Genomic DNA, 18,484 nt, shown 5'->3' with positions numbered 1-18,484 from the left:
TTACATATTTTAAATTTCAGAGTTAGAGATGACAAAGTAGAAAAACACCTTTAAAAAGAAAGACAAAGCATAAACATCTAAAAACTTGTATTTTATGAAATTTCTCATGAGTCTTCCTTTTGAAACCGTATTTGAGTAAAGGAAGAGGGATTTAATGTTTCCACAGACTGGCTGCATAATATATTGCTTTCCCACAACAAAAATATGAAGCACTCATTATATATGAAGTTTACTATTATAATATGGCTGCATTTAAAAAATTATGGTAAAGAGGGATAGGGAACTTTCAGAAAGCTATCTGAATGAAAATGTTTGAGAAGAACTGTTTTTAAATATTTAGAGCAGAAGAGATTAGCTGGAAATGCAGGGCAGCCATCTCAGCATCTATTTATATCTCTGGAAAGAGCAAACAAAAGAAACAATGTCATCGGGATAACGCCCTATAGAGAGATTTAAATAAATACTAAAGAATAAAGTTTTTAGTTGAAGACACATTCTTTACATTTTAAAAATGATGTTACTTAATAACTTGGTACAAAGTGCTTAACCACGTTGAAATTACCGTGAACATATCTCATAGCTGCCAAAATACAAAACTATAGGAGCTGTCTTCTGCTCTAACGGTAGGAAGGTGACTTCAATTATTAGTCTTCTACTTACATCCTGTTAGTAGTAGCAGTAATAATTTGGTTCATTTACAAATATCAAAGTTTATTCATTTCCAAGATCTAAACTAACACAGGTATTACTAGATGATGGCCATTTTATCAAAGAAATGTTTTTAATAATAAACTCTCCAAAACACAAGAAAGAGATCAATAATGGCCACTTTAAACAACTTAAAGAATTTCATTAAAATGAAGCCACCAGGAAGCCTAAATAAAGTAAAAATAACACTAAATTATGTTCATTTTTGTGAAACTAAAGAAACATGGAGCTCACACATTTTTTCTTTGATTAGAAACTTGTTCAACTTTTTCACAAGACACAAGACAGATCAAATTCAGAAAGTTAATTTTTCTGAATCTAATCATATTCATATTTTCACAATACAAAAAATCCTAAAAGAACATTCCACAGCCGGGCGCGGTGGCTCACGCCTGTAATCCCTGCACTTTGGGAGGCCGAGGCGGGCGGATCACGAGGTCAGGAGATCGAGACCATCCTGGCTAACACGGTGAAACCCCGTCTCTACTAAAAATGCAAAAAATTAGCCGGGCGAGGCGGCGGGCGCCTGTAGTCCCAGCTACTCGGGAGGCTGAGGCAGGAGAATGGCGTGAACCCGGTAGGCGGAGCTTGCAGTGAGCCGAGATCGCGCCATTGCACTCCAGCCTGGGCGACTAAGCGAGACTCTGTCTCAAAAAAAAAAAAAAAAAAAAAAAAGCACATTCCACAACACAGCAAACAACTGAGCAACTGCAAGGCCATTTATAATGCATAGCAAATAAATTATATGCTATTGAAACTGTAAATGATGGACGTTTTTCTTCATGCAAAAAAAGAAAAGTTAGAAATATTGTTTGTCTTTTGAATGTAGCTTGTCATTCTGCATCTGCACACAGGATTCAAATGTCAACTAGAAAATGATGATATTCCCAGGTCAATCTCAACACGTCTTAATTACATCATCTTCTCCCTTTGGCTCATTTAGAGTTATATATTCACAGCTCAAAACCTGTTCATTAGACTTCTCAGGTTTTGATTTTTTAAGTGCCAGCTCTGCTGGGAAAAGAGATGAGCAATGCTCAAGAGACTGTGCAATGTCATCAATTGTCCATTTGTCTTCAGGAAGGGCATGTTCTTCTAGCGTAAATGGTCCCTGTTTGGTTCGGGTCAGCTCTAGCACATTGGCACAGGAAGACAGTTCTATGGCAACAAAAGGTGGAGAAAAAATCCAGAAGATAATTGATTCAGTATTTCATAGTCTATAATTGTTCAAATGACCGTACTCAATTCAAATCTCTCAAAATCACCTAAAAGCACGAGTATAATAATCTAAGAACCAAGAGCCCTGAGATAAAGAAATGATTAAGTAGCAAAATAATACTTAATAATCCACCTTATAAGCTGCTTTAAAATCAACAAAGAACTTGCACACGTTTCTGTTATTTAATTCATGCAGCAGCCCCATGAAGATTACCCTCACTTCACAGATGAGATCGTATGACCTGTCCAGTGCAACAGCTGCCAGTAAATGGCACAGCCAGAACCGAAACCTTCTGGCTGTTTATAAAGACTACGGCTTCCAGTTCAAAACAATTTGAAAATAACTTTTAGAAGGTTAAATCTTTTTTTTTCCCTATCCCTAGTTTGAGTTAAAATCTTTTGTACTTGAAAAGATGTTGGCCCTAAGTTCATTATTCCTGTCTTCATTTTCTGTTCTCTGTTTCTCTTCTTTCCCATTACAAGCATTTCACTGCAGCTGCTGAGGCTGATAATTGCAAGCCAGAAACCTACAATGCTTTTAAAGCTGAAGGCAGCAAGAGTTCAGTTCCTAAGGCCAGTATTCAGAAATAAGAAAAACGGAAAATTCCCTCTTCCCATTGAAAAGGAGTATTGCTCTCTAAATGATAATTCATAATTCATTTTTATGCTTACCTTTTCCAATGTCACTGACCAAGCTTCTGATATAAAAACCTCCTCCACATTCAACATCTGGAATGTTAACAGTGACATAGTAAATTGCTAACCTCCTATGAAACCCACTTTACATAGAAATGATGCCCCTAAACAAATGTAAAAATGCACTATGCAAACAATTGAGTGATAAAATATTTATGCACTAAAACATAAATTATTCATCCAGTAGCATATGTGTTTGTGAGATTGAAAAGTCAGAGTGTGGAGAAAGCAAACAGCAGAAACTCATGAACACATTTTAAATTAACTGGCAAGTCATACCACTTTAATACTTCAGCCTTGTTCATTTAATAGGTTTTAAATAGTTAGAAATCTCAGCTTTGCTATCATGAGCTGTAGATTTTTAAAAATATTTTCAGATTTGTATGCCTTGTTCATTTAATAGGTTGTAAACGGTTAGAAATGGTAGCTTTGCCATCATGAGCTGTAGATTTTTAAAATATTTTCTGATTTGTACATTCAAAAAAAATACAACCAACCAACCAACCAAAAACCCCTTTTCACAGTGACAAGAATTATGTTTGGGGTACTGCACTACACATGAAGAACTCAGTTTATTTAAATGTTCTCTTGGAAATACTCCTGAAGAAATCATAAAACAACTTAAAATTATACAATGTCCCAGAACTGAATGTAAATCTAAATATCTTCTTAACACAAGTTTATTGGTTAAGAACAGGGCTCTCCGTTATTTTTATTCATCAGCAAGACTTCCTGAAAAGAGCTGCCACATTTCCACACAAAATGACTACATTCTAGCTGCTTCAAGTCTTACTGGTACAAATAAAGTCATTTGGGAGAATTAATCAAAACTCACCACCTGGGGATTTTAATCACCCCCCGCTTTCTTCAGTCAGTTCATGGTTGGGGGCCACTGCTGAGATTAAAAGTGGGCACTGGGATGAAATGCAGGTGTGCTAGCATTCTTGCATGATATTTGGCTTGAGTGAAAAGATAGCTCTTTTGGCCTGTTACGCTCTCCCTAGTCAATAAAGTATTTCTGACTTAAATGCAATCTGAAAAACCTGAGTTTTTCTTGCTTTCATAGAGAATATCTACTCTGCCAAACCAGCTGCTTCATTTTCATGGAATGGAGCACAACCTTTTTAAGCGTGTTTTTTTCATTATCTGTCAAATATTTTAGAAGCAGGAACTTGAAGAGACAAAGTGACTTTTTTTCTAATGATACAAAACCATATCCTGCAGAAACATAACACAGATAAAACAATAGTGCCCATCAAAAAAAGCAATACAGTTTAGATTAAAAGATTTGGGGACATTATTTTTAAAAGGAATCCTATTCAATCCACTGTGAAATTAAGGGTAGGCCCAATTTAAAGGAGTCTGAGGATTAAGAACTACAGCTTTGGATTCTTCACAGATCTTACATGTTAACAACTTTCTGCAGCCAGATCATAAAATTTCCAAACAACAGAAATGAACTTTTTAGTGTTTACATTTATTTCAAATATGTATTAGAAATTAAAATTCGGCCGGGCGCGGTGGCTCAAGCCTGTAATCCCAGCACTTTGGGAGGCCGAGACGGGCGGATCACAAGGTCAGGAGATCGAGACCATCCTGGCTAACACGGCGAAACCCCGTCTCTACTAAAAAACACAAAAAATTAGCTGGGCGAGGTGGCGGCGCCTGTGGTCCCAGCTACTCGGGAGGCTGAGGCAGGAGAATGGCGGGAACCCGGGAGGCAGAGCTTGCAGTGAGCTGAGATCTGGCCACTGCACTCCAGCCTGGGCGACAGAGCGAGACTCCGTCTCAAAAAAAAAAAAAAAAAAAAAGAAATTAAAATTCATAACTTGAATTTAAAATGTGACTATGTATTCAAGAATACATTTCTGACTTACCCGTTTTTTCCATATTTGCAGGATCTTTAATAAGTTATAGGTGGTGAAGAAGGGGGTGAGGGGTTTCTTGTCCAAAAACTAAAAATGCTTTGTTTTCAATGGAAAACTAATGTCAATTCTAAAACTGAATGTATGGGGTACTAGCCAAGGAAAAGCATCCAAAAGATAATAAAAACTAAAATTTAAAAAGTATATACTCCTTACCTACTCTTCTCTATAGAGATCTAAAGTATGTTACTTTCAACTTTCTAGTAAGATAACATAGTACAATACATGAAACAGTCAGCCTAGTTAGAAAGGCATTTCTCAACCTCCATATAGCTACAGGTGTCTCATTAAATGTGTTACCAAAAAAGTATGAAGAAATCCTAACTTTCCTTAAATTCAAATTTTAAAAAATCTCCAACATCCTACAGATCTATTAAAATGACACAAAAGTAGCCAAATACAAATCAAAAGTACATGTAAATACAAATGATTTCTAATTTCTCCATCTTACCTAATGTGAAAAATGGTGGCTGGAATTTTTGAAGGGAGATACTGTACACAGTCACTGGCCTGGCAGGTTTTGCTTCTACAACTTCACCTCTCTTCATCAAAGTCGAAAGTCTCTGTCCATCTTTCTTTAATGCAGAATAGCTTGTGAGATGAGAGAAGGAGAAAGGAAACGAAAGGAGAGCAAGAATTGAGAGGGATGTGGAAAGATTGAGAGATTATAATTCCAGATTTGGCATGGAAAGGAAGGATGACTGGCAGTGCTTGACAATGAAAATCCTTCTGAAAAATGAATGAATTTTTAATTCTAACCTACTCCATAATGCTGTCATGGATAGAGTTTCTAAATATTTCTAAGGCTGATATAACCTCATTCTGGCACACAATAAGCAGTGTTACCAATTTTATTCTTTAATCATTTTTCTGGAGATGATCTATTCATGTCTTGTCCTTACAAGTCCTCATTCTGTGTTAAAGGCACAAGGAATTTAGTAGACTCTGGTCATAATACTCTCAGCTATATTTCCTTGAAACAATCTGTACTATAATATTCATTTTTATATAAGTTACCAAAACATTTCTAAGAAGGTAATAAGCAAATAATCTACTTAGCGTACCTTAGCTTTTCATGATGAAATTTTACTAGAAAACAAAATCCTTGCAATAATCATAGAAAATACTAAAACAATCTTACACATAAATATAAATAAGTTTAATTTATTTTAACAATGATCCAAAATTATGTTTATGCAGATCTTGCCAAAATTTTTAAATTTTTATATTTGAGGCAAAAATCATGAAAAAGCATCTCCTCAGAGATATTTCAATGTTCCTTAAAAAAACCCAAGCTTTTAAATACAAAATAAATACTAAAATCTAAAAAAAAGTCAGAAACTTATCCTGACATATCCTTTAACCAATTCAGCCATTTTTTTAAAAAAGGCAATTTGCTTGAAATGGTAATGTGCATGAAAATATGGCTACATGGTATTATGATCTGAATGCCAAACCTCCAAATTTATATGCTGAAATCCTAACCCCCAAGGTGATAATATTAGGAGGTGGAGGCTTCTGGGAGGTAACTAGGTCACAGGGTGCAGCCCTCATGAAAGAAATTAGTATGCTTATAAAGGAGGCTCCAGAGAGCTGCCTTGCCCCTTCTACCATGGGAGGATACGGTAAGAAGGTGCCATCTGTGAAGGCATCTCAGGCCTTCACCAGAAACTGAGCCTACTGCACTGTAATCTTAGACTTCCCACCCTCCAGAACAGTGAGAAATAAATTTCTGTTGTTTATAAGCTACCCAGTTTATGTTATTTTTGTTACTGCAGCCCAAACAAACTAAGACAAGCAGTAAAGCAATCTACTTATATTTTTAGTAAGTTGTAACTCTCATCGGTTTCGCTGGTTGCAGAGAACAGTGAAGCAAAAGATTGTGCCCAATAGGAATGGTCTCAGCACCTGACATGCAGTGCACATTAGGACTCCGACTCACAGCTCTGACTTCCCTTCCAGACTGGACTGGTCCCTCCACAACAGTTCTAGGAAAAGAGACATCTCTGGGCTCTAGAACTGCCCTGATGTCTGTGGATAGAATCAGAAAAGCCAATAAATACTGTAATAGGACAGATGCCAGGTTGTGGCCACACTCAGAAACAAAGGAGACCACATTCCACTCCCTCTTAGAGAGTGTTGAAAGCTCCACATCCTGTCTCACCTTTACTTGAACATTTGGCACATCAGATTTAAAACCTGCCTTGCCATATGCTAAGAGGAAACTCGTGTATTTTAACTAGAGTCATGTTACCCATTGGAAAAGAAAACATTTTTCCAAATTTACTAATTGAACTTACAGGGGGGGAACTTGCATTATATTCCCAGTAAATTTCTGTAGAATGCCTTCAATATCTTCTTGTGTTATTTTATCTGCCAAAAATCAACAAAAAAGACACTAAAACAACCACAGAAGTACATGTACTACATTCATAGCACCAACAGCCCTGAAAATTCATTTACAATTTTTTCCAAAAAAGCATGTATTACGGTGTATGTTTTATAGCCAAAATTCTACCTTGTTAAGAAGAATAAAATATACATTAATGAGATAAAAGAGGGAGAAAGTCTTATATTCTCTATTAAAACAATTTCATTTGTTTCAATTTTTCTCCAATAAAAATAATGCAATCATCTTATATATATACTCAGTTGGTTCTGACTATGGCCTTAAGAAGATCTGAGGAAAATCCCACATTAGCTATAGAAATGATCCTGCAGTAATTAATAATGAAGTGATCAGAATACAAGCAGCAAAATAATCCCTGTAAGTTCTTTTCTAAGTTTCTCTAGGGATCAAATATTGTAAATAACTTAATGTGGTACTTAACATTAACAGGCATTATCCACATTTTAAGTTTTACCTGGTAAGATTTCAAATCTGTTTTATGTTATGGCAGAAATTTTACACACTCACATTCAACTCTGTTGTCAAGTAAAATTGCATTTATCTGTCCCCCCCAACCTCCCCCTTCTCTATTGTTGGAATTTCTCTCGTTTTACATGAACACTCACAGCCAGCCTCAAAAATAAGCCAGTGCAAAAAAAGAACACACGTAAGCAAGGATTTTAGCATGCTTACTAAACAAGCATTTTTTAAACAATGATTTTAGAAAATGTGAATGAAGACATACACATAAAGTTTTTAATATCTTTTACTTAGTCATGTTTTCAGCTTTTGTTTGGTATTGCTTCAAACAAAATGATGCAATATTAAAGCAGAGTTCTAGCATGGCCCCTGAGCAAGGGTGACATGCAAATTAGTGAAGTGTTCCATATTTTACATATTTTATTTTTATTTATCTTTTTTTTTGTTTTTTTTGAGACAGGTCTTAATCTGTTGCCCAGGCTGGAGTGCAGTGGTGTGACTTTGGCTCACTGCAACCTCTGCCTCCTGGGTTCAAGCGATTCTCATGCCTCAGCCTCCCAGGTAGCTGGGATTACAGGCGTGTGCCACCACATATTACTACTTTTTGTATTTTTTAGTAGAGGCTGGGTTTCACCATGTTGGCCAGGCTGGTCTCAAACTCCTGACCTCAGGTGTCAGGTGGTCCTCCTGCCTCAGCCTCCCAAAGTTCTGGGATTACAGGCATGAGCCACTGTACCTGACCGTGTTCCATACTTAAAAAAAGAAAAAAAAAAAAAGAAAAAAAGTACAGTTCTATAATTTTAAAAACTAAAACCTATGATACATTGAAATTCAGAATTTTCATACTCAAAGATGTCTTCATACATATTTCGTATTTAGTAATAAACTAAATCACAGAAGTATTCTATTATCTGTTTAGTTCACACCCAGTGGTAAGAAATTTCAGTGCTTTTACCATTTTGTAGAAAATTTATCTAAATTTTTTATTCTGGTATATGTGTATTAAATTTGATTTTATTTGAACAATATTAAATAAAAACGAGTATGCTTTGAATTACTCTTCCAATACCAGAATTAAAAGTCAGCATGGAATACTATGTCCAGATTTTAATATCAACCCAGCAAGACAGTTTTAACCTCAGTATGACCTTGACCCTTAAAAGCTAAACACAAACAAAAGACTAGAATCTACTAGACTCAGACAGACAGAAGAGCTATAAAACTCAAAAGAATTTCTCTAGCACCTAGCAGCTCCAAAAAGGCAGACCTCAGATAGCTGATCTGTTCATACTGTTTCTCAGATATATCTCATGATACAGATGAGGATTTTTCTACGAAAAAATTTTGGTCTATGGCAACATTAAGACATTATTACTAGTGGAACCTTAGTTATACAAATGTAAGATTTCCAGATCTAGAGAGCCAATGCTGTCACCGAGCTGGCACTTGCTGAAGGAAATGCCACTGCTGACAAAATTGCAATAGTTCACAACTTAGCCACATATTTTTTAAAACAAGGCCAAACAACTTTCTACTTCTGCTAAGCTGGTCTCTTTACTGACACTCCTGCAACTGTGTACTCCTTTGTGCTGCTTTGGTGGCCCTCTTTTGCTGATGTCACCACACACATGATGACAAGATGTGTTCTTTCTTATTCTACTTCTGCCACATTGTCTCTTTCTCTGACTGAACATGTCAAGCATCTGTGGTTTGTGCTGTTCACTCTATAATTAATCATACATAATTTTTAACTATTCTCTCTTTCTACATTTATTCTCTCTTCTTTCTACATACTCTATTTCTACACACACACACATACACACACGTAGGTATTATCTCACCAATGAAATTCTAAGCTTCTCAAAGACAAAGATAATTTTTCTTATATAGCATACACTATTAAAATGGCACTCAGGACATCTGCTGAATTTAATTTGCTGAAGAATAATAGAATCTCAAGGCTGAAGGGCATTTAAAAGTCACCTAGGCCAATCATCCATCTGATGTTTGAATTACTAGGCAGCCTACACAGCAAGTTATCTTATAATAAAATCTAAGCTTGTGGTACATGAGTATGTAGTACAAACTGGCTATATCTAAAACATGATATAAGTCCAATCGAAATAATAATAATTGTTCTTATGACATAAGTACAAAGACTCTACTTCCAAAGTATTTAAAAAGAAACAGAATAAAATGTCCACAGTAAATATATCCAATAACTAGGCAGAATAAATATATTTGGTAAAAGAGGTACAAGTGTTGTAGGTAATTATTTTTTGTTTAGTAAATTAATAAGCCATCAAAGTGACAGCATTCATTTGAAATTAACTTTTTAAAATCATTTTCATAAAATGAATATATACAAGATCATGTTATACATCATTATTTCCTTAAAATTTTACTCTTCCAGTGAACTCACAACATGATAGTTGAGACTTAACTGGACTATAGAGCTAAAACCAATATGATTGAGTTAAAAACCGTATTTGACTATGATAGAGTAACTGTGACTGGATAAATCTTGCCACCATAAACAGCTGTTAAACAGGACAAAATATATTAAGCAACAATTTCTAGACAGACAACAGGCAGCAAGGACCGTAATCCCTGAGGAAAGAGAAACAAAGCAAGTCCCATGATCACTTGCTTTTGTCTGGAGGTGCTTTCTTAACTGTGGGACAGACAGGGGGATAGTCAAAGCACAGTGATCTCACTGAACAGAGATCAGAATCTGAGGAAGTAATGGCAGCTGGAATTTGAGGAAAATACACAGAGAAAGAAATGTCTGTGAAGGCCCCCTTGATACTCTGACTAAATTCTAAGCTGTACATAGATATATACAGAGTCTCTACAAAATTAACTAAAGAAGTACTACCAAAGTTCTTACAAGGCTGGGGGATGTTTTAATTTTAACCATCCAGAATGAAGAAACTTTGCTGAATGCACAGGTCATTTGACAGACATCCCAGAAAAGTCATGCTTTAGGAGCAGAGCTAATCTAGACTGGGAAAAAAGTCTACTTTAGAGCCATTCTAATATAAAATCTATACAAAAAACAACTAGAACAAATAAGTGAGTTTAGCAAGGTTGAAAAACACAAGATCAATCTACAAAAATCAATTCCATTTCTATATACTACCAATGAACTACTAGAAACTGAAACTTCAGAATTTGAGGTACTCAGAGATTTCATAAACAAAGGATGTAAAGATCTGATACTGAAAACTACAAAACTATGGCTATAAAAGACCTAAATAAATGAAGAGAGGTATCTTATTTCATGGGTCAGAAGACTCAATATTGTTTAGATGTCAATTCTTCTGAAATTGATCTATAGCTTCAAAACAATCTCAAACTGCCAGCAGGCTTTGAGTGTGTGTGTATAAAAATTGACAAGCTGATTCAAAAATCCATATGGTAATGCAAAGGACCAAGAAAGCAACTTTGAAAAAGAACAAGTTGGAGGGCTAACACTCCTTAATTTAAAGACTTACAAAGCTACAATAATCAAGACAGTGTGGTAGTGGTTTGAAAAATAAATACATCAATGGAATAGAATTAAAAGTCTCGAAATAAAAGTATGCAGATATGGACAACCGTTTTTTGACACAGGTCCAAAGGCAACCACAGAAAGGATAGTCTTTTAAAAAATGGTTACAAAACGATGTACATATGCAAAAAATGACCTTGAATCTATATCTGAAATCATATTCAAAAATTAATTCACAATGGAGAGAGGGGCATAACACTTTTATGATGATAAATATGTTCACTATTTTCATTATAGCTATGATTTTAAAGGTGAACATATATTAATTTTTAAAATTATATATTTTAAATACAGTATTTCTGTATGCCAATTATACTTCTAGAAAGCTGTTTTTAAAAAATAAATAGGGTCTTCAAACTGAATTGCAGTAATGTATTTGGGGTGGTGGGACATCATGGCTGAGCTTGCTCTTGGGTAATTTAGGAAAAGTTATTCGCTCTAAGTTTGATATTCAAAATAAAAGAAAGGTCATAAGGGACTATTATAAACAACTTTATACCAATATTTTTGAAATTTCAGATGAAATGACAAATTCCTAGGAGAAAAAATTATCTATATTGATATAAGCAATAAAAAATAGTATAACCAATAGCTGGTAGAAAAAAATCCAACCCATAGTTTAAAACCTTCCTAACAAAGAAAACTAAAGAACAGATGTCACCCTGTAAATTCTACCAAACATTAGAAAAAAACAGCAGAAATTCGCCCTGAGAATAGAAAAAATGAGAACACCACCCAAACTCTTGTATGAGGTCGTCATAACTTTGATATCAAAACCAGTCCAGGACATAAAAAGAAAACTACATGGTAATCTCACTCAAACACAGATGCAAAAATCCCAAACTAAATATTAGCAAAACAAATGCAACGATTTATATAAAGGATAACACATTACAACTAAGTTGGGTTCATTCCAGAAATGTAAAGTTAGTTTAATATGTGAATAAGGAGAAAAATCAAGAGATACAGGAAAAAATATTTGATAAAATTTAATGTCTGCTAATAATTTTAAAAAACTAGAACTCAGCAAATTAGGAATAAAAGGCAACTTCTTTACTTTGATAAGAAAGCTATTTAAAAAAACCTATAGGGCCGGGTGCAGTGGCTCAAGTCTGTGATCCCAGCACTTTGGGAGGCCAAGGTGGGCGGATCACGAGGTCAGGAGATGAGACCATCCTGGCTAACATGGTGAAACCCCATCTCTACTAAAATTACAAAAAATTAGCCAGGCATGGTGGCTGGCACCTGTAGTCCCAGCTACTCAGGAGGCTGAGGCAGGAGAATGGCGTGAACCCGGGAGGCGGAGCTTGCAATGAGCTGAGATTGTGCCACTGCACTCTAGCCTGGGCAACAGAGCAAGACTCCGCCTCAAAAAATAAAAAAAAAAAAACAAAATACCTACAGAAAAAAATATGTAAGAAATAAGGTAGGAAGGACTTGTTCTTCCAGATAGCAAGATAGTCTAAAACGACAGCAATTAATATAGTCTGGTGTACATATAAGTATAAACGAACTGATCAATGTAAAAAAAAATAGATTTTTTTTTTAAACAATAGCCTAAGTGGGTACTTGAGTGTAATGAAGGAGAGAACACAAGAGTACTGGGAAAGTGCTGAAGCAACTGGACATCCATGCAGGAAGAAAAGGTGGACTGCAGAGGGAACATGAAAAGCAAAGCAGTAACAGCTTCTGGAACATAGGAAAATATCTTCATGCTTTAAGAGTCAGAAAAGTTTTCTTAAACAGGACACCAAAAGGACCAACCATAAAGGAGAAGTCCTGATAAGCTGGACTAAATTAAAACTAAGAACTTGTGTTTTTCAAAAGATAAGAGAGGAAAAAGGCAAGCCACAAATTAGGAGAAAATATCTGCAACACACATAACCAAAAGAAGAGAACATATCCAGAGTATATAAAGAACCTACACATCCTCGAATGGAAGGTGCTTAATAAAAAACAAAAACTCATACAAATGTATAAGAAAAAGGCAATTCAAAAGGGAAAGAACAAATAAAAAATGGGTAAGAGACCCAAACAGACAGATAATACACAAAAGAAAATGGTTCGTAAGCCAAAACCACTTGATAAGGTGCTGAATCTCATCAATAATCAAAACCACAATGGAATACAACTACACACTCATCAGAACAGCCAAAATTAAAAACACTATTAAAAGCTAAGGATGTGGAGCAAGTGGAATGCTTATGCACTGCTAGTGGAAATGCAAAGTGTCCCAAGTACAATCACTTTGGACAACTGTTTGACAATTTCCAGTACAGTTAAATATACACCCATTCTGTAACCCAGGAACACATGCGCACGCACACACACAAACACACACACACAAATATATGACCTATATTCCATTTGGGTATATACCCAAGGGAAATGACGGTAGAAATATGTCTACCAAAAGGCAGGTATAAAACACACACAGCACTTTATTCACAAAGCCCAAACTGGGACAGTATGTGTGTAGTATATTCACACAGTGGCATATTACATAGCAATAAAAAAGTCCAAAATACTCATACATGTACCAACATGGATCTCAAAAATATACTAAGTGGAAGAATTTAGACACAAAAGGACACATAGTGTTTAATTCTATTTATACTAAATTCAAAAACAGGCAAAACTATGCCTTAGTTTTAAAACCATCTCCATAGTGTTGGACGCTAGAATAGTAGTTATCTTTGCAAAAGGAGGACAGGGTAATGACAGATAGGGCACAAGTGTGGTTTCTAGAAATCTTCTATTTCTTGACTAAGGGTGATAGCTAGCTACACAGATATTTGTTTTGTGAAAATTGATAGAGCTGTACCTTTATTTTTTGTTTCATTTTCTTTACTTGTACAACATTTTATAATGAAAAGTTTAAATACAAACAGCTCTGTAAGAATTTTTATACCTAGCTACACACTAGACCAATTATAGCATATACCCTATTAGTTTACATCACAATTTGAAACTAAATTCAACTCTTGAGCTTACTCCAGGATAAGTCTCAGCAGCCAAACCATATACAGTCCAAAAGGAGCCAGTACTGTTAGATACAACATTAGCTACATCCATTTGAGAAGACCTTGGTAACATCTGATCTCAGGACTAAGGGGTGGTGGTGTTTAGAATAAAAGATTAGCATGAGATTCCACTTTTTTTTTCTACCTTTCTTGCCTCATGGGAGGGACAGAAAAAACTACTCCCATTACAGGGACAGTTAGGCCTTCCCAGACGCTTGGTCCACATCTAGCCTGAGAAGCTATGGTCCTAGTGTCCTGAGCTCAGTGGAGAACAGATGAGCACACTGAAGCTGCGTGTCCTCAGAGACACCAGCAATAGTAGCAGACACTTAATACTTAGACGTGGATGAGAAGACAGCAGCAAAAGGCAGGAAGATGCTGTGCCTTTCCCGGCTTAACTGCAACCATCTTTTCTGAGAATGCCTCTGCTGCCTATCTTTTTTTATTCAAACTCTATATGTCATATATGTCATTCTGTATGCTATATACTACACCAAAAATACACTGAGGACCAAAAGAGACATGGTTTCAGCCCCATGGCTGAAATACACCTGCATGACTATCTGGCAGACATCCTGAAGTCTGGCAGTACACTGGACAATTCTTCACTGTGTTCTACGATCCTCTGTGTTACAGGACATCTGGCATCCCTGGTCTCCACCCATTGAAGGCAGCTGGTGTCACCACCCCACCCAGTCATTGTAACAACTAGAAACACAGTTTTTAATTGACCTGTCAAGAACAACTGATGTTGGATAAAGTAACTCAGTATGCAGTCAATGGCAAGTTAATGTTCTTAAGTCATTTTGTCCTATCTAGACAAATACTATTTTTAACTGTTATGTCAGACAGCTGAAGGCTATCTCAGAGGAATAAGAAAATGTGTATCTGGCTTAGACTCAAATATCAAAGCATGTAACAGGGCCTTTCCCTTTGTTCTCTATCATAACACTCTATTATTCCTAAATAGCACTTTTCACTATTTACAATTATGCTGTATGTTTGAGTGTTGATCAGGAGTTCAAGACCAGCGTGGCCAACAAAGTGAAACCCCGCCTCTACTAAAAATACGAAAAATAGGCAGGCATGGTGACACATGCCTGTAGTCCCAGCTACTCAGGAGGCTGAGGCAGAAGAATTACTTGAACCCGGGAAGCAGAGGTTACAGTGAGCCAAGATCACGCCACTGCACTCCAGCCAAAAGACTTTTAGTGTGCTAGTATCTGTGTGTTTATATATGAATGCACCTACTTTATTATAAATTACTTTTATTTCTTACTTATATTCCATTTACAATATCATATTGATTTTTCTAAATGTATAAGTAAATTCAAGTATCTCTGAATTTTATTTCAGGATAGTAAAGAAGGCATTGTAAGATATTGGTCACAGGTCTCTGTATTAGGTCTCAGAAGGTTGAGAATATTGGTCAGAGTTCTCCATTAGACAGTAAGTTCCTTAAGGACACAGGCTAGGTCTTACATTTATCTATCTTTCCCTTGGTACCTGCTATAGCAGCTTCAACAAATAAAAAAGTATTTGTTGATTTACTGTAAGCACACAGAAAAATCACACCAATCAGCAAAATTCTCTGAGCTCTCATTTTCCGGGACTACAAATACTATTCAATAAACTGTAGGAAGCTCTTCCCTTCACAGTCGAAAAACGTTGTTAGTTTCGCTATGATTTACTGCATCACTACAATGAGATGATCTAACAAACTGAGCTTTCTTTAAGGTAAGTAAATAAGGTGACAAATTACCTAACACAGCATAGAGCTTTTTAAAATTCTAAAATGCTTAAGAATAGGAGGAAGGGATATGTTTAAGTATTTTTGTCACCCTGGTCCCCTTCCAGCATCCTCAGTGAATTACACCATCACGTAACCAATTTTAAAACCCCAAAACCTAGATCATGGTTGACAACTTCCTCACTATCCCATCCAATCAACTAAAAAGCAAGTCTTGCCAGTTTTACTTCCTAATCATGGGAAATTTTTCTAATAGGAAAATTCTGTCTCTACCACTGGCACCCTGGTCCAACCTACCATCATCTTTGCTTGTACTACTATAAGAGCCTCATGACGTGTCTATGAGACCTCCAAATTCATTCTCCTCCAATCAATCCTCATAATCACACTATGAGGTTGCTATCATTATTGTCATTTTGGAGATGAAAAAACTGCAACATAAAGAGACTAAGAAAATTTCAAATTTACGCAGCTAGATAAGGGCAGAGCTAGAAATTAAACCCAGATTTGTTTACTCTAGTGCGCCTTATATTTTTCACCACGTGGTACCCCCCCAGCCTTAATTATATTACCCCAGGACTACTATTCTGAATAATAATCATTCTCCTTATTATGGTTTGGTAAATAGAGTCAGAGAAACAGGAAACTTAATTACATAAGTCCTCATGAATCCTTTAGTATACTCCGGAAATCTCTGATGTCCTCTTATTGCCCTATGCCTCCTTAATCTTACAAGTCTTCTGGTTGGAGGTTAAAGCTGGTTTTCAATTAAGTGAGGGTCTGCTATTATATGCTAATAATAATAATTCCAAGAATATTTCAACATCTGTTTTTGAAAAGTCTTGAAATAAATCAGCAATTTTTCTTTTCATTATGTTGCCTAATTGAGCAAGATACTAAGCTACATATAAATGTTAACAGAATAAATGAAGCTATTATGAACAACAAAAAGGTTGTCCTCACTACTGCGGCAATACGCAATATGTAATAAGGATAATCAACACAAAACTATAAGGGGGCCAAATGCTGGCTTGCCTACGACTAAGAGATAACAGTAAACAAACAAACAAAAAAGCACAAAGTCCACAAATTGGTGACATAATCATGCAGGTGAACTGACTTAGAAAACTGCAATTGCTGCATTATAAACAGCATAAGCACTGTGAGAGCTGCTAGGAGACCATTTCATTTATCTATCCTTCCTTAGGGTAGTGAAAGAAGGGATAGTAGGAAACTTAAGGTGGGCCCCAGTGAGCTCTGCTTTACTTCCAGAGCAACAGCTCGCCCTCTGTCCTCTTTTTACATAGTACAAAAGCACAAAAACATGATGAGTTTTAAAGTACTAAGCCTGGTACATTTATTTCAACAGCTGACAGGTAATTTTTTTTTTTAATGGCAAGACAGATAAAATCTAACAGAGTATCTCCGCTTTGTTGCTCATTTACTAGGGAAAACAACGTAAATCCTAGCCGTAAGTGCTTTTGCAAGCAAGGAGGTTATTTGGAAGAGTAATTCTGAACACTTAGATTTGTTTTAAAATTCTACCTTCACAGAAACTTTCCCTAAATGTTAGAAAACAGGCCTACATGAGATGAGCTTCATACCGTAAGGCTTTTCTTCTGTTACCTTCCCCGTAGAATCTAGTGTATCAGTAGCTTTCCCCAGTTCTCCAATGGCAATATATCTCTAGAGGAAGGGAAACAAGAGAGAAAATGGGCCATAAGCAAAGAAATACTGTTATGCATGTCTTGAAGTTTATACAGAATTTTACTAATACTACCAACCTGATACCAAATAAAGGCTAAAATAACAGACTGCAATGGTTTTGTTTTTAATATGTGGAATGCAATTGTGTAAACTGAAGAGCATTCACAAACGTTGCACACTAGCCAATATGAGAAAGAAAAACCTGATTTTATTGATAATTATGGCTTAATAATTATGACCATCACTATTGTAAACAAATTTCTCAAACCACCTTTATACTGAGAAGTTTGTTTAAGGAAAATTTTCAAGTCTATCCATGAGTAGAGAGAATGGTACGATAGCCCTGACCCCATGGCCATGTTAAGTTTCAAGAATCTTCCCACACATATAATTAAAATTAACTTTAAATAAACCAACTTAGTACTTCTTACATGAAATACTAAGACAATTCTTAGTAACTAGGTCATGCATTTAAATAAAAGTTAGATCTGTAGAAAACACAGAGTTAGTGACTTCACTATTACATGTGGGTTTTTCGTTTTGTTTTGTTTTTGTTTTTTTACGATGGAGTTTTTGCTTGTTGCCCAGGCTGGAGTGCAGTGGCCCCTGGGTTCAAGCGATTCTCCAGCCTCACCCTGTGGAGTAGCTGGGATTACAGGCACCCACCACCACACCTGGCTAATTTTTCGTATTTTTAGTAGAGATGGGGTTTCACCATGTTGGTCAGGCTGGTCTTGAACTTCTGACCTCAGGTGATCTGCCCGTCTCGGCCTCCCAAAGCCAAAGTGCTAGGATTACAGGCGTGAGCCACTACGTCCTGCTATGTGTTTTCTTAATAAAGATAAATTACTACTTAAGATCTCAGGAACAAGAATCATTTCTAAGAACCGATCTTTATTCACAAGTGAAGAATTAGATCATTCTTGGTTATGTGAGGACTGTCTTATTTCTCATCTTAGGACACACTTGTAGTACACATTCTTTTCACTACTCTCTTTTGGTCAAATGCAAATGTTATTTGGGGCATCACATGAA

The 18,484-nt window shown here is 36.0% G+C and overlaps 1 protein-coding gene and 1 non-coding gene across 2 annotated transcripts in view; one reads left to right on the top strand and one right to left on the bottom strand.

Moving 5' to 3' along the window:
* Positions 1-1,383: 1,383 nt before the first annotated feature.
* Positions 1,384-18,484, bottom strand: part of TRUB1 (TruB pseudouridine synthase family member 1) — a 37,669-nt gene continuing 20,568 nt past the window's right edge. The window contains 5 exon segments of the mRNA NM_001266998.2: positions 1,384-1,866; positions 2,599-2,655; positions 4,999-5,138; positions 6,848-6,920; positions 17,347-17,428. Of these exon segments, the coding sequence (NP_001253927.1) occupies positions 1,607-1,866; positions 2,599-2,655; positions 4,999-5,138; positions 6,848-6,920; positions 17,347-17,428 (612 nt within the window). The 3' untranslated portion in view covers positions 1,384-1,606.
* LOC114670199 (U6 spliceosomal RNA) lies at positions 7,723-7,830 on the top strand. Its single transcript, XR_003719682.1, has one exon. It is a non-coding gene; the product is annotated as a U6 spliceosomal RNA (small nuclear RNA).

This window comes from Macaca mulatta, chromosome 9 (genome assembly GCF_049350105.2).
Source record: "Macaca mulatta isolate MMU2019108-1 chromosome 9, T2T-MMU8v2.0, whole genome shotgun sequence".
Taxonomy (NCBI): Eukaryota; Metazoa; Chordata; class Mammalia; order Primates; family Cercopithecidae; genus Macaca; species Macaca mulatta.
Note: the sequence above shows the minus strand (reverse complement) of the source record. Positions and strands in the feature narration are given on the sequence as shown.